General features: G+C 42.8%; 1 protein-coding gene across 6 annotated transcripts in view; it reads left to right on the top strand.

Annotated features, from left to right (window-relative positions):
- Window positions 1-25522, top strand: part of LOC118403309 (CSC1-like protein 2) — a 37366-nt gene that overhangs the window by 2493 nt on the left and 9351 nt on the right. Inside the window, exons 2-24 of one of the 6 annotated variants that reach the window (XM_035802310.1) lie at window positions 2279-2549; window positions 3178-3260; window positions 3790-3837; window positions 4782-4914; window positions 5736-5773; window positions 6130-6269; window positions 6772-6823; window positions 7343-7451; window positions 7857-7930; window positions 8700-8780; window positions 9106-9226; window positions 18397-18530; window positions 18652-18771; window positions 19082-19235; window positions 19577-19683; window positions 20216-20302; window positions 20503-20559; window positions 20701-20969; window positions 21544-21711; window positions 22936-22944; window positions 23535-23552; window positions 24752-24867; window positions 25153-25206. In XM_035802310.1, the coding sequence (XP_035658203.1) occupies window positions 3241-3260; window positions 3790-3837; window positions 4782-4914; window positions 5736-5773; window positions 6130-6269; window positions 6772-6823; window positions 7343-7451; window positions 7857-7930; window positions 8700-8780; window positions 9106-9226; window positions 18397-18530; window positions 18652-18771; window positions 19082-19235; window positions 19577-19683; window positions 20216-20302; window positions 20503-20559; window positions 20701-20969; window positions 21544-21711; window positions 22936-22944; window positions 23535-23552; window positions 24752-24867; window positions 25153-25206 (2109 nt within the window). In that variant the 5' untranslated portion in view covers window positions 2279-2549; window positions 3178-3240. Of the gene's footprint in view, window positions 1-2278; window positions 2550-2776; window positions 2807-3018; window positions 3054-3177; window positions 3261-3789; window positions 3838-4781; window positions 4915-5735; window positions 5774-6129; window positions 6270-6771; window positions 6824-7342; window positions 7452-7856; window positions 7931-8699; window positions 8781-9105; window positions 9227-18396; window positions 18531-18651; window positions 18772-19081; window positions 19236-19576; window positions 19684-20215; window positions 20303-20502; window positions 20560-20700; window positions 20970-21543; window positions 21712-22935; window positions 22945-23534; window positions 23553-24751; window positions 24868-25152; window positions 25207-25522 lie in introns of those variants that run through there. The other 5 variants (XM_035802027.1, XM_035802098.1, XM_035802391.1 and 2 more) reach the window with 5 other exon arrangements.

The raw sequence follows: 25522 nt of genomic DNA, 5'->3' as shown, positions 1-25522 counted from the left end.
ACACCCTGCCTGCAGGCGTCAGTCATAAAGTTTAGTAATCAGTGAGTGGAAGTTTGTGTCTGGATTTGTCTCTCACAAGATATGTTGACCCCAGTATTAAAGGTCTGTCTCAGGGCCAGCTTGTTCTCAATTTGTATTTTTAGTCTGGTAAACAACTTCATGGCAAGGGCATGTTATGTTGACCCCAGTGAGGTCTCATTTAATGGTAATCTTGTTGTCTCTATGTGCTGAGTATTTTTAGTCTTCGTCTTTTCAATGACTGGTAAACAGCTTCATGGCAAGGGTGTCTTTTCTTTCCTCATACTCATAGTTTCAGTGGCTTTAGGCCTGGATTTCACTCATATAAGTCCGTGAGCCAAAGTCCACCTCCATTGCAAAGAGGCCGCCCTCGCCTCAAAATAAAAAACAATAATAATCCACCTAGGGAGAAATGTCTACTAGTAGAAAAATCTAATTATTAAGAGACTCAGTCAAATTGTTGGCCTTTACACTTCTGAACAAATGGCAAATGAGGAAGCCTGAGGTCAATGACCTCATTGCACCACGAGACAGTTGAGTCATGGACTTAGCACTCTGGAACTGGAACAAACAACACTCGCACTCACTCACGACTTGGCAATATGTCCAACCTCTGCAAGACAGGGAACAATGGATGCTTAACCGGATAGTGAGTGAAGCAAATATAACCATACGTGGCTGCTTTGCCCTTGTGACAAGTGAAGCTGTTTGGAAGCTGTGTTTCACATTGTTAGTGACTGTGGCAGAGATTGGCAAAGCTGCTAAACTATCTATTCTGGTACTGTACTCGTCAAGTCAAGACTGGTAGCAGGAAAAATGTGTCAGACTGGTAGATGTAGCCAGATGAGTCAAGACTGGTACATGTAACCAGATGAGTTAAGACTGGTACATGTAGCCAGATGAGTCAAGACTGGTACATGTAGCCAGATGAGTTAAGACTGGTACATGTAGCCAGATGAGTCAAGACTGGTGCATGTAGCCAGGTGAGTTAAGACTGGTACATGTAGCCAGATGACTTAAGACTGGTACATGTAGCCAGATGACTTAAGACTGGTACATGTAGCCAGATGACTTAAGACTGGTACATGTAGCCAGATGTGTTAAGACTGGTACATGTAGCCAGATGTGTTAAGACTGGTACATGTAGCCAGATGAGTTAAGACTGGTACATGTAGCCAGATGCATCAGCCCAGAGGACCCATGATTGCGTAAGCATGGAGGCTCTGTGATTGTTCCAGTATTTTCATTCCTGCTGAGCCCAGACAATCATTTCTCAGGCGATTACTGTGTATTTAATGAGCCAAGATTACCCACTGTCATGAGGGCCGGGCATGGCATGGAATTTTAATGGGTTGTTAGCTTTAATACATGTATGTATCTTATAATGTAGTAATGCTGTAATATTGTACTGAAACATCAAGCAAAACTGGTGTCTACAGGTCTTGAACAACATGTTTCTATTGACAATGTCACATATGAAATTTATATTTTGATGAGTGTTGCTACTACTAGTTAGTTGGCATATTGTGATAGCATAGATTAAACAACTTATTTATTGTTAGAAATGAACACTTAATTGTACCATAAAAATGCCCAGTTGTAAGTAATAGAAATTTTCCTATGTATTTTTCTAGGTTGATTAGTAAATTAAGATTAGTTAAAAGTGGCCATATTTTCAGTACAGGAATTTTCTTTGTGTCTTGCAGGTCTGTTAGCTAAAAGTGACCTTATTGCAAGTACAGGAATTTTCCTTGTCGCTTGTGTTTTGCAGCTCTGATAGTTACTACTGTCAGTCAGTCTATGCAGACTATGACACTACGCGGGGACAATGACAATGTAGACTAGAATACAAAAAGGTGTGCAAAATGAAAACAAAATACATAAACTTAATGATGCAACTTGGAAATTATCATTAATATTAAGGTAAAGTCCAGAGTTCAATTCAAGGGGCTTGTTTGCTGATGGCTCTGTTAGTTAAAAGTGACCATATTGCAAGTACAGGAGTTTTCCTTGTGTTTTGCAGTTCTGTAAGTTAAAAGTGACCATATTGCAAGTACAGGAATTTTCATTGTGTTTTGCAGGACTGTCAGTTAAAAGTGACCATATTGCAAGTACAGGAATTTTCCTTGTGTTTTCCAGTTCTGTTAACTAGTTAAAAAGTGACCATATTGTAAGTACAGGAATTTTCCTTGTGTTTTGCAGTTCTGTTAACTAGTTAAAAGTGACCATATTGTATTGAATGTTCCCGTATATGTTGCAGGTCCGTTAGTTAGTGTTGAGCAGCCATGGGTGAGAACCAGCCGGAGTTCGTGACCCCGGTGAGTCTGGGGGGAGGGCTGAACCTGCAGGCCGACGCCTCCATCACCCCCTACACCATCTTCCCCAACTCCAGCCTCTCTCCCGCCGCCGCCAAATGTGACGTCTACATCCGCAACGTCACCGGGCGCGGCATGCCAACCGTCCTGGTACAGGAGCAGCTCTACTACGGAGGCATCCCCTTCAACCTGGGGCTCAACATGGCAGCATGAGTGGTGAGTACAACCCAGTACAACATTACAACACAGTATCACTCAGTACAACATTACAACACAGTACTACACCGTAACACACAGTAACACTGAGTATACACTTCAACCTGGGGCTCAATATGGCAGCATGGTTGGTCACGAGTACAACAGTACAACCCAGTACAACACAGTTCCAAACAATACAACACAGTAACACACCGTAACACACAGTAATACTCAGTATACCCTTCAACCTGGGGCTCAACATGGCAGCATGGGTGGTGAGTACAACCCAGTACAACATTACAACACAGTATCACTCAGTACAACATTACAACACAGTACTACACCGTAACACACAGTAACACTGAGTATACACTTCAACCTGGGGCTCAATATGGCAGCATGGTTGGTCACGAGTACAACAGTACAACCCAGTATAACACAGTTCCAAACAATACAACACCGTAACACACAGTAATACTCAGTATACCCTTCAACCTGGGGCTCAACATGGCAGCATGGGTGGTGAGTACAACAGTACAACCTGTGATAACTTGACCGGGTATTTAAAATCATCGCTCTAACAAATTCCTAGCACATATTGAGCATGAATCAATCTCCATGCTGATTTTTGTCTTCTCTTTCTCAGCTGCTACTGCTGCTGTTTGCTGTTCTGCGGAAGATAGCCTGGGACTACGGTCGGCTGGCGCTCATGTCACGGGCAGATGAAAGGTAACATTCATCAGTATCATGTAACATTACACCAGAGGTAACATTACAGCAGACTCAGCTTGTGTGAGGTAACACTACAGCAGACTCAGCTTGTGTGAGGTAACATTACAGCAGATTTGGCTTGTGTGAGGTAACATTACAGCAGAGTCTGCTTGTGAGAGGTAACATTACAGCAGACTCAGCTTGTGTGAGGTAACATTACAGCAGAGTCTGCTTGTGAAAGGTAACATTACAGCAGTGTGTGTGTTTGTATGTGTTTGCACACCATTTGTGTGCATATGCATGCATACATGTGCGGATATGGGCGTGTTTGTGTGTGTGTGTGTGTGCATGCGTGTGTGTGTGTGTGATGTCCAATATATTTGTACTTCTGCACAGTTTCATGTTTCCATTTTGGTATGCACATTTACATTTATTATTTATCAATCATTATGCCTCATCATTGTTTTATGCTGGTTTCCTTTTTTGAATGTTAACAGTTGATGTGTTGTTTATGTACACGTTTTTTTTGTTCATTTTCTTTGTTTAGGACCCGTGTACTGTCAAGCAACGGGAAAGGGGCGGGAGATTATGACGTGTAGGGATTTCAGTTTCCTTTTCTGTTTGTCATTTGTTGCCAGTGTTATTTTTAAAGAAGTCCTAAACTCAAGAAGAGAGTGTTATTTTCCGATGAATATTGAGTTTTTTTAGTACATTACTACATTACAATGATAAAGTACCCACTAGTCACATGTGCATCAAAAGTCATTATTCCACTATACCCTTTGGTTAAATTAAATAGTGTCAAGACCTGACAGAAGTTAGGTTACAAAACCAGTTGGAGGGGCGATCTTAAAAACTTGTCTTTTCATGTGTTTGATATTTTGTGAACGGTCGGCCTTCTTGTTGTGCATATTGTCTCTCATTGATGCGGAAAATATTCATGATGAAGGCACAACTTGCACAAGTGTCTATCCATATATTAGGAAAAACATGGCTAGGGTCTGCATGAGTTAAGTGAGTGTCATGTTGTATTAGAACAAGAGAAAATCTGCAAAAAGTCGACTGATTGTGTTTTTAACATGAAAGTTCATCTGTGTTAGTAGAAGCCATTATTGAAGTAGTTTAACTTTATAGTTACGTAATATCCAACACAAAAATTGGACTCACCCAAATTTTTGACTGAACAGCACCAGTCTTTGTCAAGGAATGAACAATCCACAATTGTGTTTGTGTTTTTGTTGTTACATAATCTATTGAAATATAACACTCCCTTCTGGAGTTTAGGACTCCTTTAAGTACTTGCTGTTTGCTTTGTTTTGTTGTTCTTCGTGTACATTGCATCATTTACTAAAAATAATATTGCAGAAAGTCATATTGTTGTGCCCTGCTTTGCTTACCGGGAGATTTTGTTTATTTTAAAACGACTTGATTGAAACAGCTTCACCTTTTTTATTATCAATTTCTCACAAAGAAGCTCCTGAGGTCTGATGTCAAAAGCCATATTTAGTTACCCATAATGCCATGCTCCCATGCCCACAGGTGGACCAGTTTATTCTATGGGGACCACGAGCCGCCACCCGAGGGGAAAAATCTGGACGAAGAGACGTCCGTCGGAAGGGAAAGCAGGGAAAGCTTGAGCAGCCATCCCGTAGCCCCTGGTGTCCATGACAGGGTGAGTTCTTTAGCTGGTGTCCATGACAGTTCTGTAGCTGGTGTCTATGACAGTTCTGTAGCTGGTGTCCATGACAGTTCTGTAGCTGGTGTCCATGACAGTTTTGTAGCTGGTGTCCATGACAGGAGTTCTGTAGCTGGTGTCCATGACAGTTCTGTAGCTGGTGTCCATGACAGTTCTGTAGCTGGTGTCCATGACAGGAGTTCTGTAGCTGGTGTCCATGACAGTTCTGTAGCTGGTGTCCATGACAGTTCTGTAGCTGGTGTCCATGACAGTTCTGTAGCTGGTGTCCATGACAGGTTGAGTTCTGTAGCTGGCGTCCATGACAGGTTGAGTTCTGTAACTGGTGTCCATGACAGTTCTGTAGCTGGTGCCCATGACAGTTCTGTAGCTGGTGTCCATGACAGGAGTTCTGTAGCTGGCGTCCATGACAGGGTTAGTTCTGTAGCTGGTGTTTATGACAGTTCTGTAGCTGGTGTCCATGACAGTTTGAGTTCTGTAGCTGGTGTCTATGACAGTTCTCTAGCTGGTGTCCATGACAGGATGAGTTCTATAGCTGGTGACCATGACAGTTCTGTAGCTGGTGTCCGTGACAGAGTGAGTTCTATAGCTGGTGTCTATGACTACATAAGTTCTGTAGCTGGTAATATTGATGATAACTTTTGTAATTTTATGTAATTTTGATATCTAAATGATCTACACAGCAAAAGTTGGGAAGCTTTCAAGATGCACTCTTAATCTCCTTTTCAACTTGGTGCCGTAGATCTTTTCTTGTGACTGATGATATTTTGTTTGACTTCATTTTGTTTATTTTCCCACAGGGCTTTTGTTCCTGGGTTCCAGCTATATTCAAAATAAAGTAAGTATACTTCACATCTTCATTCCGTAAGATGGTGTCTTAAACAAAGTCATGTATGAAGGCAGCCATCTATTTTTAACAAAACTGAACTACTGACAAAAAACGATTAGTAGATGGCTTTAACAACAGACTAGACAAGACAGTATAGACTCCCTTAGTCCCTGTCAGTTCTTTCATGTTACTTGACATTTGTGCATGCAGTCCAGCCCTTTGTCTTGTGGGTTTACATAATAAAGATGGTACGTGCCTTTGTGACGAACATGAAACAATGTAACTTGTTTGCTTTGTGTAAATTATTTAATTCATCTCGCCAGAGATGACATGATATTGTACAAGTGTGCTTTTTATTTCACCAGAGATGACATGATAGCGTACAAATGTGGACTGGATGCCGTGCAGTACATGACCTTCCAGCGTTACGTCCTTGTGCTGGTCACAATCATCACCGTTTTCTCCATCGCTGTGCTCCTTCCAGTCAACTTCTCAGGAACGCAAGGTGAGACTTTCACTTATCCCTCCAACTGTCTCTTACTTCCAGAGACATATAAATAAGTCATGAATTCCTTATATTTCACATATACTTTAACCATCCATCCAATAACACGTTAATGCTATCAGTATAAAAATATTATGGTTCTCGCATTTTCTGCAAATTTATGATAATGAGCATAAATTCTTGACACCAAAACTTGTCAAAATATTCTTCACAGATGAATGAAACAGTATATGGCATAGTAATAAGAGAAAGAAGCAACAGAAAGATACCTATGGACAAAGTGGGATGTCTTGGACTCCATATGGTCAAATTAGCATTTTAATGGTGGTTCTTTCATCATTGTAAAGATGGCACTGCAAAAATATCACAGCATAAATCTATGCATTAGAAATCTTACATTTTGTAATGGCTGACCAACCCAGGTTTAGACGGCAACAGAGGCATGCTGCCTGACTTTGTTGTTGTTGTTATTGTCTAACGTATTATTATTGTTGTTGTTTAGAGGGAGGTCCAGATCAGTTTGGCAGGACGACAGTTTCTAACCTGCAGTCAAAGTAAGTTTTTCTCTCCTGTGCTACATGTACTTGTGTTTCGATGAAGGTTAGACATCCAGGTAATAAGATATGCCAAAAAGCAGTTGCTCAAGCAAACTTAATCAACTGGACCAAAATCATACCCAGTGTATAACTGCTTTTTGACATGTAGTTACTATCGCACCAGCCATGCAAAAGTAGATAGTATATTATGTTTTTACTTTCTTTCCCACAACCCTTTGCTGTGCAGTGTTCTCCATCCTGTACCTGATCGCCATAGTTACACTTTTGTTTGTTGCCTAGCAACCTGTTGCTGTGGCTGCAGAAGGTGTTCTCCATCCTGTACCTGATCGCCATAGTAACACTTTTGTTTGTTGCCTAGCAACCCGTTGCTGTGGCTGCACATGGTATTCTCCATTCTGTACCTGATTTCCATGGTAACACTTTTGTTTGTTGCCTAGCAACCCGTTGCTGTGAATGCACACGGTATTCTCCATCCTGTACCTGATTTCCATGGTAACACTTTTGTTTGTTGCCTAGCAACCCGTTGCTGTGGCTGCACACGGTATTCTCCATCCTGTACCTGCTCGCCATTGTGCTGTTCATGAGACACTTCACCACCAACCTGCAGTATCGGGAGGAGGAACATGTACGTACTTCACTCTCACTTCACTTTCACTCGTACAACTGGCCGTTAGGCTCTGTATAACAGTATATCAGATTACAGCCGTGAATGTTCTGTGAGGCTCTGTTTAGATTCTGAAGCATATCAGATTACAGTGAAATGTTCTGTAAGGTTCTGTACAACCGCATATCAAATTACAGCAGCATGCTGTTAGGTTCTGTGTAACAGCATATATCAACTTACAGTTGTGAAATGTTCTGTTAGGTTCTGTTCAACAGCATATCAGATTACAGCTTTAAAATGTTTGGTTCTGTATAGCAGCATATATGAGAATATAGCTGCTGTGAAATGTTCTGTTAGGTTCTGTTCAACAGCATACCAGTGAAAAGTTGTCCAGGTGACATGTTCTGTTGTTCTCATGTTGCCTAGGTGACGCGGACGTTGTTCATCCGTAACATGCCCATCGGGCTGACAGACAGGGAGCTCATCAAGAAGCACTTCATGTGAGTCAAACAGCATTTATTTATTGATTTAAATTTACCACGTTTGTGGAAGGATTAACATAACAGGTGACAAAACACCTTTTCAAGATGTCAACCCGGAGACCATTCTGTAGGTTTGATCCACTTACACTGGGAAGGTCCCCTACTCTATTCGATAAGTGCGGCGGGTTCTTTAATGTGTGTCGGGTGTAGCTCTCCCCAAACACGGGACCTCCATTTAACGTCCTATCTGAGGGACGGCCCTAGCCTAGGTACTTATTTTTACCTCAGTAAAGTGAGGAAAGTCGTGTTAAGTGAGTTTCCCATGGGCACAAGATCGGTGACATGACAGGGTTTGAACTCGGCACCTCTCGGTCCCAAGCCAAACACGCTGTCGCTGTGCAATGCGATCTGACGCTAGTAGGTCCACCTGCTGCTGTACAATATAGTATACATGTACAGCATGTGTATACATATATTAGCATAAAAATCCAGCTGCTGCTGCCTGTACGTGTGTGATTATGCGTAACAGTCCGGTCTACCTGATACAGTATCTTCAACTTGAACAATTTTGAGAAATGTACATGTACAACAGAAAGGGATTCATTTTGAAATAATCATTAGATGCTGTAAACTCAGCTGTCTGTTGTGCACAGGAGAGCCTATGTGTCAAAATGCTGTCATTGTGAACAAAGTGAACATTATATCATCATCATCATTTGTCATCCCCTACATTATATAATGATTAGGATGTGCTGTAAACTCAGCTGTTTGTTTCTGTGTTGTACAGGGAGGCATACCCAGACTCTGTCGTCACTGATGTGCAGTTCACCTACAACATCACGAAACTCATGAAGCTCGACAAGAAACGGTACAACACCTCCTCAGGCTCTGTCTGTCTGCTAAGCTGATGTCCCCTGCCCTATCTGTGTGCATGGAAAAATCACACTAGTATGCACTTACCTGATAGGCCCCCTTTTTTACGTGTCCTGGGCAGTTGGGCCAATGGACTTGTCAATGGACTGAAAGTCATTTGCAATTCAAAAGTGAAATGTTGTGTTGTCTGTTGTTTGCCAGGCTGTGAAACTATCGTGTTGTTTGTTGTTTGCCAGGCTGTGAAACTGTTGTGTTGTTTGTTGTTTGTTGTTTGTTGTTTGCCAGGCTGTGAAACTGTTGTGTTGTTTGTTGTTTGCCAGACTGGCGGCCCAGCAAGCCAAGATCCAGACCCAGAGGATCAACGAGCGCTCAGAGAAGCCGCTGACCATCAAACCCGTGCTGTGCGGCAAGTTCTGCCCGGCAAGATGCGGGGTGGTCGAGGTACAGCCTTTTAAACTTTTCTCATGTCAAATATCAAGAATCACGAGATTTGGTATTAGCCATTAAAAAAATCTCGAGATTTACAAGAGAGTCTCAAGATTTTTGGCGACGCCTCAGGGGCGGAGGCATTTTCTACAGTATTACGATCGCTTTGAAAGAATTTAGAAAATTGCACGAATGCATTCCCTTGGGAATTGATTTTTGGCTAAACCTCAAGGGTATAGTTCATACAGTGGTAATTGAAGACTATTCTAGCTGTGCATTCTTTGCGTCAGGATTAATGGTTTAAGGGAGCGGTCTTTTCACATAGCCGGGAATGACTGCATATCATAAGCTGCACATACAGATCATTATGATGTTTCGCATGCTTTATGAATGTTGTAATGAACACCAATATGTCCCAGATTTTTGCCGTTATTTCTTATATAAGCTTGTGCTTTTTACAATACGGAATGGAATGCTGTCAATTGGTTATCGTTTGAAGTTATAGTGAGTCTGGGTTTGAGTGGTAGAAAAATAAAGTGATTTAAAGAAGACAATGAAGACCAATATAGCACAGCTTTTGCCAATATCTTTCGAGCTTTGCTTTTTACAAGGTGGGATGATATGCTTTCACGAGGTCAAAAAATAATGAAGACCAATGTGTCACAGATTTTTGTCAATATCTTTTTATAAAATATAAAGGTGGTTGTCCTTTGGAATTGAAGCTGGTGTGTTACGCCGAAAGGCTGTTATACCGGCTATATAGATACAGACTAAGTAAAGCCTGATTTTGAAAGGTTAAAAAGTCACATGTTTCAAACAAGACATGAAACCAATGGATTTCATGTTGTTTAGATTCTGCTTTGAAGACTAGGGCAGCTAGTACAGGTAGAATAGAGGAAAAGGAAGGACGCAGAGACAAGGTTTTCCGTACACTGGGCACGGGAGACTGTTGATATAAGGTAGTTTGCCGTTACTATATTGGTAATGCTGACCTCGCTAACCTCGGTCTTTCTCTTCTGAACTGTACTCTCTGACCCTCTGTCATACAAATACATTATATCTCGTGTTCAAATTTTGGTGTTTCAAACAGACAGGTCACTCCGCAAAACAACGGTTATTTCATCTAATGTCCATTGATATACATATAAAATAAACTTCTACAATGTATACACTAAAATACATATTTGTGATATACAAACAGTCAATCAATCAGTCAATCCGTGAATTCTATAACTGGTGTCATGTCAGGTTTTCTATACATGTACAAGTATGATCGAAATCTATCGGCTACACGTCTTGGCTCTGCTACTGGCCTCTACTTCCCTCATGTTGCCTTCCTTCTGTCGATGGCGCTGTTCTGGATGTTATGTGCCCCCCTCTGTTCAAAATTTTCAAGCCGCACAAACGTTTATTCTGGCTCCTCTCAGCGATGGCCACTTCTCGTGAAGGGACTCGACCTACTTCCCTTGTGGCGGTAAGAGTCTCTATGTTGGGTGTGGCGGGAATGTGTCGTCCTGATGGACATGATATACGTCTGTCAGGAACACCTCGTCGTCTTCGCTCTTGTCCGGTAGGGTTGGCCTGTGCATTAGATCACGAGAGAACACAGTTTTACCCGTTTTATGTAATAGTTTTATACTATAGTAATATAATAGTGATGCTAGCAATAATGAATTATTGTAAAATCACCCTCATAAATTTGCTACTATCGCTGTACGTCTGTTGGTGTGTGTTCTACATGGATTAAGTCACCACATGGATGGTCGTCACAGTTAGCTAATGTTAATCTCAGGAGCTGATGTACGTAGGGAGAACGCACGCAAAGAACAAAGGTTAAAATTGAAGTACAAAAACAATTCTCTTCTCTTTCTTGTCAATTCGTAACAACCAGAAAACACTGTAGAAATTGAAATTTGTCTTCGGTATTGAGTGAGGTAAGCTTATTTATGCCTTGTCAGCCGAAATGTAGTGTACAGATTTTGACTTAGCTGCCTTAAGCATGGGGCGTACGTGCAAATACGTGCTGTCTACGTGCCAAAACGTGGGCAATCTTTTGGTGTCCGTAAGTGGTAAGTACCGTCTCCGTACGAGCTCGTAGGGAATCCGACGGATTTTGGATCACGCAGACACGCCGTAGAAATTTAAGTTCATGCAAAACTTTCTCTGCGTTCGGGCTGCGGATTCGCCCTCCGTACGTGCCAGTACGGGCGACGCACCTGCTCTGTACAGCCTCAGCGTTTTCAGGAATACGTGGCGGACGTGGCCTCCACAAAAAAACGTAAGGACAAATTGCACGTACGGTGGGTTGTGCCCCAGGCTTAAAGTTGTGCTAAGTTGAACTCTGGTTACTCGACGCATTGGAACATCGTGCTTACTTACCTTGACGACATACCGAAAGACGTTGACCCGCAGCTGCTTCGATGATTGACCTACTGGAACCGCCAACGTCTGACGTAATCGTCAAGTACGTATCCCTGCAGCCCTGTAACTGCGAATAGGGACGAAGAGGGAACAGCTGACCGTTACTGGAATATTCAACTGGAGTATATTTGGAAAGGCTGGAAAATCAGCACATTACAATGTTGACGACTACAAAAATAGAGGTATAGAATAAGATTAAATATCCTATGAATATGGGCCAGCATAGCATGGATGAGGGAGAACATTTGAAGAGAATATTTGGAGAGGCCGGGAACCCCGGCGGAACATGAAGGCAGGTGGATGAAACGTTAACCAAATTTTCGGCGTCCTCTTGCACTTTGGCAAGATAACAGATATGATAACCGGAAAGAGCAACGTAAATTGTAAATTTTTCTTAGTAAGTCATTATCATTTTTTTATCACACTTTTACAATTAACAAACTAGTTCGCACAACGAACCAGGATAGACGGCACTTATACTGATCGAAATCATCAATAAATCTTAAGGGGTGATCAATAAGTTCGATGCCTCACGCAGAAATGTACAGCTCGAATTTCGGGGCATGTAAAACCTTTTATAAATGTCAGCCAAACTTCAAACCATTGTGGTTATTACTTTCCAGGCAACACCAAGTAAGCTTAGGCGTCACCCCAAACGCTTTGTTACATAGATTTATCAGGTTTTATCAAGAAGATTAACATTATTTTAACCTCCTAACCTTGGTTTGATTCACACTTGACAATGCTATTCAACATGAATAAGTAGTCTAATTGTTGCATTGTTAGGAAGCATGCGGGCACAAAAATCTGGCAAGGATTGGGTGGATGAAATAGTTGAGATATAGGTGTACCGATCTCCTCAAACGGACAACATTAGACAGTAGAAAGTTTACGTTAAGTCTCGTCTCGGACCACGTTGCCTGGGCCAATCAGAATGCATCACGTTTCCCTACGCTGTGCCACATCTGGAATTCATTTTATATAGACTTCTCGGACATCCGCTGCGACAAATATAGCTCTACACTATGTGGATTTCTCTCTCACTGTATACGTCACCAAAACAATCCGAAGAAGACATGTGGCAGGAAGAAAACTACACAACCGTTTACGTGGTGAACAGATACATAAACATGAACTTGAACATAATCTATGGAAGTACAAAAAAGTTAACGCAAACGTTACGTTTTCTTACTGTTTTCAAAATGGTGGATCGCTGCCCGATATTCAGACCTCCGGGTCACAATCACATAACTAAGTGTCGAAAAATTTAAGACTACAATGAAGTAAAGTAACGTTAAAGTACACAACAGTACAAGACAGGTATCCACAACACGGTCCACCTACCTTTCCTTCTGACAAGTAGTTTGAGATGTCTTTCCCACTAAGCCCTCCACCGCACGTACCCGCCGCATCTTGCCTCGCTCCCCGAGTGTCAATACAGTGGTCATGGAAGATTTACTCCGGGCTGGCGTTCTCTTCAGAGTCAGGGATTGGCAGGCATCTTTATATGTGTTCTTTCTGCCTCCCTGCCCCGCGCGTCACCCATCACACTTCACAGGCCCAGTAGCCTTGCCACGTCCTCAGTTCTCTCGATCTCCCAGTTCCCATCTCTATCTTGGTTGAACTTGCCTCATCTCCACCCCAGCTGCACTACCAGAATGTCACGTGCACGTTCAAATACAGGTGACAGCCATATAGTTGATAAATTCAACTTCATTCTGTTTATCAGCCCTCAGAGGCTCTAGTACGCTACTCTACTTTACTCTGTCCTCTCCCACGTCGTGTCCTCTCCTGACTGCCACCGTGGCGTGGCCGTGTGATCCGACCCCTGTCCATATGGTTATCATCACAGGGGAGACCTGGTCCTGACTATCACGATGTTATCTCGTGACACATACTGTAAATGCAGAAATGTTCGCGGTTTTCGCGGTTACCACTTCACCGCAAACTTAAAACCACCGCGAACATTTTTCTATTATAGCATTAGACTGCAGTCTATGGTGTTACCGCGAAATTAAATCTACCGCGAAAAGTCATTTTTCCTGCTACCAGAGAATTTTAAATCCCCGCGAACTTAAATGCATTACAGTATTCTTCAAGCAGAGGTTGGGTCGCGGAGAAGTCATATCATGGTAGAAGTCGGAATTTGTACGAGGGGAGCAAGTAAAACTCCCGGTACTCCACAAGATCACAACTATCTCCGCGACCAAACCTCTACTTGGAGAATAGTAAAGCAGACCTTGGAACGAACCCTAAAAGTATGATATAATCATAAAGGGGCCAAAGAACACACACAAAAAACATCAAATAAGCCATGATGAGTTTAGTTTGAGCGTATTCCTTTATAAACAGCTTTACTTTTGTTTCCGGTAACTTCCCGACAGAGCCCGGGGGAAATGTGACCGTAGAATAAGACATTCTTGATTGTTCTTGGGTAGCTATATTCTCAAGTTCACAGCTACCCGCGCGCCGCAAAATATACTGTGTATTGAAATATAGTTTGTTCGTGTCATTCTTTTGTAGACTTTTTCGCAAGTTCGCAGGAACCCACAAATGTTCTTTCTCCAAATGTCTTCAATCTAAAATCGGTTGTAGTTGCCTCTTTTGTGTACTGCAAAATGCCTAATGAAAAGGTGGTCACGTTAAGCTATTCTTTCTTGCTTACTTGCTTGCTTAAGTCGAGTCCATCCGGCCTCGATATTCTTCCAGTCGGTTATTACTTTGCCGGACACTGGAAAGAAGACACTGAAACGATGGCGCATTTTGTATTTGGGTCATATTTGGGTGTTACCAGGCCCCTAGGCTATTTTAGGAATCGGACATGTGACTTGACCATATTTGGAAGTTCATTTAAATGTGGTATCGACCAATAGCTGGTGAGATGAGCTATGAGTAATTGGTACATCGCCAAGTTTGAACTGCTCAAACACTGACGATTCTCTGAGGTTTAATGATATACAGTAGACATGTTGTGTTACATAGTAACTGTTTATACTGCCCGTAATTCCGTCTGTCAACAGTGTATCTACAATCCAGCTGAGACAAAAGACTTGATTAGACTTACGTAGACTATCGTATAGACTTGGCTGGTATAGTACATGAAGCGTACAGCATAGATCGCAGAATAAACAATTAATGATCAATACGAGAGAGATCTAAATGTTTATAATGCCTAGCATTATTCTACCTGTATTGCCGCGCTAGGGTTATAAAGGTAAAGCACTAAAACAAAAAATTGTCAGAGTGCATAGTTGATAATTAGCTATCATTTGGATATCTCTTTTGGAGTGGGGGAGTGCCAACAAAGCTTGACACCGAATACATGTACAGAACCCAAGCGTAATACTATAAATGCAGAAATGTTCGCGGTGGATTTATGTTCGCGGTTTTCGCGTTGGCCATTTCACCGCGAAATTAAAACCACCGCGAAAAGTCCCTTTTCCCGCTACCGCGAAATTAAATCCCCGCGAACTTAAATGCATTTACAGTACGTTAAAACGTAATATCGCCCATTAAAGGTTATGTGTTCGGTGCCGTTTATCTGCCTGTGTGTCTGTTTGTAGCCTGCATAAATCGACAAGCAAAGTATGGATTCTAATTATCATTGAATGTGGTAGGGTCGTGAAAATAAAGGTCAAGTTCTAAAATGGTTCCGCCTATCGGTTTCCCACCGTACTGCAGTGAACTTTCGGTTTCCATATCTAGTGATCTGGCCATGCTATGGTCAAGACTCGCAAGTCTAAGATGAATTTTGTAGCTTTAGAAAAAATATGTACCGATGAACAAAAGGTGTGAAATGTCTAAATTATGAAAATCTTATCTTAGTATGAAAATCTTATCTTATAAATAAATAAATGAATGAATAAATGAATGAATGTACTTTATTGCACGACATTTCTACATGGTACAATTGTAAGGCAATGGTGATAAGTCAATCAATACAATGACTCGTCTAAGGTCTATAACTAGATACATGTATAGTATAGGGATGTGAACAAAAATGGCGTATTGACATAGTGTAATATGCAAGTTAAACAAGTCGGTCTGTTACTGTACAATAGATTCTCTCTTTTTTAGAGCATTACATGTGTATTGGCCTAAATACGAAGATATGTAGTCTGGACATGACATAAGTTGATTGAAAGTACATGTGTTGGTTAAGGTGTGTTAGATTTACATGTGATCATATCCATTAATTTTTGTCTATCTACGCTATATGTAGGGCATGTCATTAGTAATGATACTCATCTTCAACAGCCTCTGGTTGACTGCTATATTACGGTACCGACCTTTTTCTATTTCCAAGCAATGTGAACTGGTTCTTAATTTGGTTATGTTAACAGCAAAAGCTTTATTACGAACTGACGAAAGGTATTTTTCAAGTATGAAGTGACTTTTGATTTGGGAATAGGTTTTTAGTTTATTACTGTACAACTGTTTATTTCTAAGGAAATAAGGCTGTTGTAGCGTGTCCTCATAAATTAGATGTGATGTACCCTGCCGGTTTGAATGATTTATGTTCAATACTGTTCACTTTAGTTTGCATCGTAATGCCTCAAATATAAAATTTCCATCATTTACTACTATAGAATTGTAGTATCCTGTCATTAATTATACAAATGAGGTATCTATTTGCATAATCAATATCCTAAAAAAAAATCAGTTTTTCTCATTATGTGACAAGTGTCATGGAATGTAGGGATTTATAAAATTTCCTCATTACATTACTTACGCGAATTAGACATTGATTTACATAATAATTATCTTATGACGTGTGCTCCACTTAGACCTACAAAACCTAAAACAGCATGACGATCCGTCAAAACGTCCTTGATTTATTCTCCTCTAAACTTCGAAACAATTTCCGAAAAAAAAGTGCCAGGGGACCCAAACTTATAGCACTAACTCTCTGTTCCAAGAGCTACCCAACTTTAAGAAAAAATAAGACCGTGACATGTCAAGAATAGGAAATATAAAAATGGTAGTTCCGCTGCAGTACCTTAGGAAGTAGATAGGGGATCCATTATCGACTTTGACCTTCGATTTCCTACCAAATACCATTAAAGATCCATCCAAGACTTATCAAGTTATGCTGTTCACAGACACACACAGAGATATGTGTATAAGGGGTTCGGAATAGAGAGGGTGTCACCTGGCGACTAAACACGCCCAAATATAACCTTTTTGGCGAATGTAAATCAGTGGAAGCCAGTTAATTGCACCTCGGATAAACGCACACTTCGGGTAAATGCACGGAATCCCAAAATCCCAAACCGTCTCCCATTCACTCCATTGTTAGTGACTTCGCTTATCTGCACGACAAAAATCACCAACGCCGGATAATTGCGCGAAAATTTGTCAAACATCGTCGACAAATTGACTGAAAATGCGTGCTAAAAATCGTCAGACAAATAAGCCGATAACAGCCTTTGTGAAGTCGCTATACTGACAACATGTATGAAATTGTTATTGGGATCAAACGAAAGCGATATTGTGGGATCGGCACCATGAAGAGACGCCCGCCCGCTAAAGGTTGTCAAAGCCGGCGTTACGATTTGGCAGACAACTTGCTATGACATACTCAATAACAAATGTTCTCTATCTGTCCATTGTCTAATTACGTAATTAGGGTCGCGGGAAAATACTTATGCAGTGGTTTTATGTTCTTGGCAGCCAGTTGGAAACAACACAGCGACTCAGGTCCTACAGACGGACATAACACTCGCCTTCGGCGGTGCAATGCTTTAGTTTCGTTATCAGGAAGCTACATAACGTATACAGTAACTTACTTTTAGTTTCGATTTCAAGTGCATTGCAGTACGATGTTTCGTGAAGACATGTATATGACGTCCGGAGCGCAACAGGTACAGCATTACTGTGACACGTAAATAAACTGTGCGTTGTACTACCTCCCATACCACCTCTCGGCCCCTCCGACCGTGGTGATGCGGTCCAAATGACCAACTCCGCATTATCGAACACGCCGGATAATTGAACGAAATTCGCTGGCAAATTGGGTGTGCAATTAAGCGGCTTCCACTCTACATATGTATAGATTTTCAGAATTTACCCAGAATTAGGCAAGCTTAACTTTTTACAGCGTTGAATTGTTCTCCCAAGATAGACTCACTGCATGCGTGCAAGACTGTGTTGTGAGCATGGCTAGCAAATAAACCTCTTTTTCATATAAAGACTCTGAAATCCATCAGAAGCCGAGTCGCCAGGGTGTTTTTTAACACCATTCTTGTTCTTTATAGGATTAGGTTAGGGTGATGTACACATGTCCTGTAGCTCCTGTTCTTTATTTGTTTATTGAACTTTCCATTTCCTCTACACATTGTCTCCCCAAAACAAACAAGATACACAAGTGAATGATAAGATACAGAATGGTATGAACAATAATAATTGGAAACAAAATATAACTTCATATACAAAGTATACAATGAATGTAAATACAAAGAAGGTTGTCACTGCTAGGTGGAGCTCGAACGCTTGCAGATAGATGTGCAAAAGTTAGGTGTGACAGGTCGTTCAGAGTAATATAACCAGCTGCTGCCGCGCCGTATGCCTGCAAAGCTGGTGTGTTACGCCAAAGGGCGGTTATACGGGCTATAAAGATACAGATACAGAGCTCTAGTACTACACACAGTAGTAATGTTAGGGTGATGTACACTTGTCTGTTGTCTCTGCTACATGTAGGAGGAGCCCTAATAGTAGGTTAGGGTGATGCACACATGTCCTGCAGTTCTTGTTGTCTCTGCTAGGTGGATGCACTGGAGTACTACACCCAGGAAGAGGAGCGGCTGACTGCAGAGTGTGAGAAGGAGAAGAAAAGATCCTTCCAGGAGGACCTGGGCATGGCCTTCGTCACCTTCAACAGCGACAAGGTCGCTGCCAGGTAGGTCCCAGAATTCCCTCATTTCACTGTTTTTACATAATTTTCCTCTTTTTTGTTGTTGCTTTCCATATGTTGGCAGAGGTGTTGGTGACGGCTGTGCTTGTTTGTTCGTTTGCTGCAGGATTGTCGGAGACTATCGTACCTTCCTGAAAGGCCCGCCGGCTGCCTCCAGTGTCAGCACTCAGGTCCAGTCTATGCACTGGACGGTCGACTTTGCCCCGGCGCCGGATGACGTCAACTGGTCAGTCTCAGCGGAGCTCCCTCGGCTGCACTAGCCTTATCTGCATGTTACATCTCATGTGGCTTGTGTTGTTGTCCCCCCAGAGAAAACCATGGTTGTGGTATTGTCTCTCCCATGAAAAGCCATGGTTGTGTTGTTGTCTACCCCAGAGAAACAGTGGTTGTGTTGTTGTCTACCCCAGAGAAACAGTGGTTGTGTTGTTGTCTACCCCATGAAAAGCCATGGTTGTGGTATTGTCTCTCCCAGGGAAAACCATGGTTGTGTTGTTGTCTCCTTCAGAGAAACAGTGGTTGTGTTGTTGTCTCCCCAGGGAGAACCTGTCCATCTCTGGAGTGTCCTGGTGGTTCCGTGTCCTCATCATCAACCTCATTCTTCTGGTCTTCCTTTTCTTTCTGACCACGCCTGCCATCATCCTCAACACGCTGGACCAATGGAATTACAAGAAACTCTTTGATGGCCTACATGTAAGTACTAGAACCAGTACTATGGCGTGGCTCCTTTCCTTAGTGCCATAGCAGTTCTCCTAACAATGTAAGTACTGGAACCAGTACCATAGCATGGCCCCTTGCCTTGTGCCATTAAAAGCAGTTCTGCTCCTGCCATAGGAACTATGTTAGGAACTACGATAGGAAGGCTCCTTTAAATACCTACATGTAATTAGCCAACTGGAATAAAATAAAGCTTGTCACCGTGTATTTTTCTCTCCTGTACCCACAACACAATTGTAATACCCACAATTGTCATTCCTCCCGTGCCCCCATGCAGAGCCCACTGATATTACAGACTCTCTTCCTCCCCCATGCAGAGCCCACTGATATCACAGACTCTGCCCACCCTGCTCCTCTGGACCTTCACTGCTGTGCTGCCCGTTCTGGTCTACCGAACTTCTCTGTTGGAAGGACACTGGACAAAGTAAGGCTCTCGTCAACACTTACATGCTACATGCACATAGACTAGTATTAATATGGCTATCCACACTGATAAGTAGTGTATTGATTGGTTGACAATCAAAAAAGTTTTGGCAAGGTAACGAAACAACAACTGTTGATAGTTTTCCAGAACAGCCTTTTTTGAAACATTGAAGACTGTCCTGAGAAAGTCACCAATTTCCATTTGCACAAATATAAGTCAGTTGGAAGGCTTTTAACTAACAGTCCTGCAATGATCAAGATAATAAGATTCAACAAGCTGTTTTTATCTGATGATTTCCAAAGAAGCCTGAGTCTTTCACAAAGTCTCTGGTCAGCCCATCCCAGGTTAGATGCCCTACATGTAGAAGTGTGTAATTGTGATAGCACAGGTAGATAGTAGTGCTGTACAGTTATAATGATGATAATGCTGTACAGTTATAATGATAGCAATGCTGTACAGTTATAGTGATAGTTGTGTTGTGCTTTTGATCCCACGATACCTGGCTAACTCTGTGTCCCTCTGCCTTCCTCAGGTCGGGTTTTAACCACAGTGTGATGAGGAAAACCTTCGTCTTCTTGTTGTTCATGACTCTCATCCTGCCTTCGCTGGGACTCACAAGGTGGTTACACAATCAAACATGTTTTAGATCTTTAACTTAAGAACTTGCAATTAAGACTTGTCTCAAAGAAAGGATGGCCTGTGTGTGTATGTGTGTTTCTGTTTGGGGTTTCTTCATACAATGTATAATGCATACATGAGCTCATCTGAACAGGTTTGATCTGAACATGTCCTGACCTTGTTGTGTTCTCTTTGTTTCAGTCTGAAGGCGTTTGTGGAATTTGCGCTGACTCCAGAAGGACAGCAAACCAAATGGGCGTAAGTTTCAGATTTCATTCATTTGATTTTATTTATTTGTCCAGGGACAACATGTCGCCACTCGGGCAGATTTGTAGAGCTCCGATCACTTCTGCACCTTGTGACTGATTACCACCCCCACCCATTTGCTTGTTTCTTTAGGTGCATCTTCCTGCCAGACAACGGTGCCTTCTTCGTGAACTACGTCATCACGTCAGGGTTCATCGGGACCTCGCTGGAGCTGATCCGCTTCCCGGAGCTGATTCTCTACGCCTGGTGGCTGCTGCTGACCCGCACCGAGGCGGAGAAGCACGCCGTCAGACAGGAGATCGTGTACGACTTCCAGTTCGGCACGCAGTACGCCTGGATGATGTGCATCTTCACCATTACCACAGTCTACAGCATCACCTGTCCACTCATCGTACCCTTCGGTAAGGAATCACACCTGTCTGCTCATCGTACCCTTTGGTAAGGTATCACACCTGTCCGCTCATCGTACCCTTTGGTAAGGTATCACACCTGTCTGCTCATTGTACCCTTTGATAAGGTCTCACACCTGTCTGCTCATCGTACCCTTTGTTAAGGTCTCACACCTGTCTGCTTATCGTACCCTTCGTTAAGGTCTCACATCTGTCTGCTTATCGTACCCTTCGGTGAGGTCTCACACCTGTCCGCTCATCGTACCCTTCGGTAAGGTCTCACATCTGTCCGCTTATGGTACCCTTCGGTAAGATCTCACACCTGTCTGCTTATCGTATCCTTCGGTAAGGTCTCATACCTATCCACTCAACGTACCCTTCGGTAAGGTCTCTATAGCATTACCTGTCCGCTCATCATACCCTTCAGTAAGGTCTCACACCTGTCTTTTTATCATACCCTTCGGTCTGGTCTCACACCAGTACACTCATCGTACCCTTCGGTAACGGTCCCGTGTTGTGGTGGACAGGTACAGAGGTGGACAGGTGTGCATGTATGATGTTAGTAACACCAGGTGTTGTCCTGCAGGTCTGACGTACATGATCCTGAAGCACCTGGTGGACAGGTACAACATCTACTACGCCTACAACCCGTCTCGCATCAGCCCCGACATCCACAACTCGGCCGTCAACTACGTCATTGCTGCTGCCGTGCTGCTGCAGTGCAGTCTACTCTTCTTCTCCATCATCAGACTTGGTAAATGCAACCCATAACTACACCCCCCACCCCTAACCCCAGGTGGCATTGAAAATTACCTGAACCAGATAAATTTTACCTGCACCACTCTGAATTTAGGAAGTATGGATCATACTGAAATTGTTTAGCAACCGTTATTTTATACTTAATAGGTGCAAACCCAGTGCACACCCCCCAAACCCAGTACACACCCCAAACCCAGTACACACCCCAAACACAGCACACACACCCAAACACAGCACACACCCAAACACAGCAAATACCCAAACCCAGCTAGCATGCAGCGCTCCCTCCCAAACACACTCACTCTCTCATACTTGCCACTAGTGGTGCGTACCTAAAGCCTGGACTTGGAATTGGACCTAAAAATGTTTAGGTCCAAGTAAAAAAAAACCTAAATGGCCGGAGCAAAGTCCGGACTTGCAAAAAGCTATCTGTCACTTATATTCCCTTTTTTTGTTCTAAACCATCTAAAACCTTCCATAGACAGTGAAATTTGCACTGGAAAAAGACCAAAAACATTTCGTGTTTACACTGGCTGTATATAACTTGCATGTATCTTTTGCATTGCATTAATTCATGCTAACATGCAATTTTATATGCACCATCCCCCCTCCCCCTCAAAAAAGAACACTTTCTAACGCACATAATATGCAATGATGGATTCAGGTCCGGACTTAAAGTCCGGACCTGAACCTGAACTGCTAGACCTGAATCCGGACCTGAACCTGAATATGAGTTTAGGTATGCACCACTACTTGCCACCCATCCCCCCACACTGCAGCAGTGCAGCCTGCTCTTCTCCATCATCAGACTGGGTTAGTCACAACTCTTCAATCCCACACCTCAGCACAATCCCCAATCTTCCTCTCTGTGCTGTGTCATAGATATAATGTTTATTGAGAGAGAAGTAAATAGATGGCTTTTGTTGCTGCAACAGGCTAGAGTTAACACTTAGGGATTCCTCAGTTCCCTGTTGCAGACCTGTACCACTGTATGTACATATTGGTGGCATTTGTCAAGTTCTGCAGTATGAAGTGATGACACATGTCAATGATAAGTGATAACCAGTTTGAACTGGTGTGTATAGCTAAGTGACAACCAGTTTGAACCGGTGTGTCGCTAGGTGATACTACCAGTTGCATGCTCACACTGTTTTTCCTCCTCTGCTGCACTCTCTCCATCCCTCCATCTGCACACTTCCGTCCCGTCCCCGGGACTCAGGAGACGACAGTAAGTCCTGCACTGCACCAGCTGCACTGCACTTGTCAGTCCTTAATCCGTGCCGTGTACAATCATGTCTGCTTTTTGGAAAACAACTCATGCTGCTACCATTGTCCTTACCATCATCATAGCATATTGTAGGAACCTTTGAACAGCCAGCTGAAACGTCTGACCGTTTCCAAAATCATATCCAGTTGCTTGAGTAACTACTTTTTGGCAAACCTTTGATACACTCACTAGTAGTACTGTAACTGCTGTTAAACATCATGCTACATGTATTAGCATCTTACATCAGCACAGAAATATCAAGCATCAAACCTCTTGAGCAGATTGCCTTATCTACTTGGGTAGTTCCACCTCATTCTCTCATCATACCTTCCTTTCTACTCTGACTGTAAACTTTCATGTTTTCTTCTTACACAGTAGAGTCATGTTTCCTTACTTCAATGCACAGATTTTTGGTGCTGTTCTAATCTTTCTTTAATGTTAAGTTTTTCAACATTTTCACTTGTGTCTTATGTGACTTTCACCATGCACATGTTCTCTCTGTCTCACTGTGTGCTGCACTCCTCACATGCCACGTTTCTCTCATGTAACAGCTCAGCCTCGTAAATTAGGTGATTATCCTTCAAATCCAGTCCTCATAACTGTCTGTTGCTCGCCATCTTTTCCTGAATCCTTTATAATACAACTTCTTACTATTTATGTCAGTCTTATCACTTCAACTTTGAAACATTCAGTATAATACTAGCGGTTGAAAAGTTTGGTAACATTTGGACGTCCCCAAAAACTTAAAATGCAGGTGTACCCAGATGATAAGTCACCTGAGTTACACAAGTGTGCCCAGGTGTTAACTCACCTGAGCTACACAGGTGTACCTAGGTGCTAACTCACCTGAGCTACACAGGTGTACCTAGGTGCTAACTCACCTGAGCTACACAGGTGTGCCCAGGTGCTACTCACCTGAGCTACACAGGTGTACCCAGGTGCTAACTCACCTGAGCTACACAGGTGTATACAGGTGCTAACTCACCTGAGCTACACAGGTGTATACAGGTGCTAACTCACCTGAGCTACACAGGTGTACCCAGGTACTAGCTCACTTGAGCTACACAGATGTGCCCCAGTGCTAACTCACCTGAGCTACACAGGTGTGCCCCAGTGCTAACTCACCTGAGCTACACAGGTGTATCCAGGTGCTAACTCACCTCAGTTACACAGGTGTGCCCAGGTGCTAACTCACCTGAGCTACACAGGTGTATACAGGTGCTAACTCACCTGAGCTACACAGGTGTACCCAGGTGCTAACTCACCTGAGCTACACAGGTGTGCCCAGGTGCTAACTCACCTGAGCTACACAGATGTGCCCAGGTGCTAACTCACCTGAGCTACACAGGTGTATACAGGTGCTAACTCACCTGAGCTACACAGGTGTATACAGGTGCTAACTCACCTGAGCTACACAGGTGTACCCAGGTGCTAGCTCACTTGAGCTACACAGATGTGCCCCAGTGCTAACTCACCTGAGCTACACAGGTGTGCCCCAGTGCTAACTCACCTGAGCTACACAGGTGTATCCAGGTGCTAACTCACCTCAGTTAAACAGGTGTGCCCAGGTGCTAACTCACCTGAGCTACACAGGTGTGCCCAGGTGCTAACTCACCTGAGTTAAACAGGTGTGCCCAGGTGCTAACTCACCTGAGCTACACAGGTGTACCCAGGTGCTAACTCACCTGAGCTAAACAGGTGTGCCCAGGTGCTAACTCACCTGAGCTACACAGGTGTGCCCAGGTGACATTACCTGTCCCTCCCACAGGTACCCTGGATGCTCACACCATCGTCACTGCTCTGGTGCTGGTCATGACTCTCGCTCTCATCATTGCCAAAACCTGCTTTGGTGTGTTCAGTGGCCTGACAGCACACAAGTACCACGTAAGTACCACTAGTACCACGGAAGTACCATAAAAGTACCATGAATACAATATAAGTACCACCAAGTATCACAAGTACCACATAATTACCATTAATACCATATAAGGACCTCAAGTACCATGTAAGTACCAGAAGTACCATGTAAGTGCATGTAACCATTGTGAACACCAGTACCATGTATAATATACCATGTAAGTACCAGTAGCACTGTGTAAGTACCATGCATAGGTACATGTACCTGCCTTGCTGCACCCATGTCGCTGATTCTCCCTTTTTTTCTCCCAGCAATTCACAGACACGGACGACGAGGCCGGCAGTACTGGCAGCTCCCCAACTGCTGTACGTATGGCTACTATTATTCTTTGACATGCCTTCAAAGTTGTGCGAATTAGCATCTATTGTGATATATTTTGATAACTGAAAAACAAAATGTTGTCATTTTACATGTAATTGAGACAACGGTACAATATGATTTTAAGGTAAAAATGAACAACACTTACACTGGGCAATATTGTTTATGTAATGTCTTGTGTCAATCTGTGAAAGTTCCCCTGCATGTTCGGTCAGTGATTACCCACAGACACTGGGATATATGTGTCTTTCTCTTATTTTACTACTCAGTCAATCAACCAATTAATCAATCAATCTGTAAGCC

Source organism: Branchiostoma floridae, chromosome 1, assembly GCF_000003815.2.
Source record: "Branchiostoma floridae strain S238N-H82 chromosome 1, Bfl_VNyyK, whole genome shotgun sequence".
NCBI lineage: Eukaryota > Metazoa > Chordata > Leptocardii > Amphioxiformes > Branchiostomatidae > Branchiostoma > Branchiostoma floridae.
The sequence above is the reverse complement of the archived record's forward strand: the minus strand, read 5'-3'. Positions and strand labels throughout refer to the sequence as shown.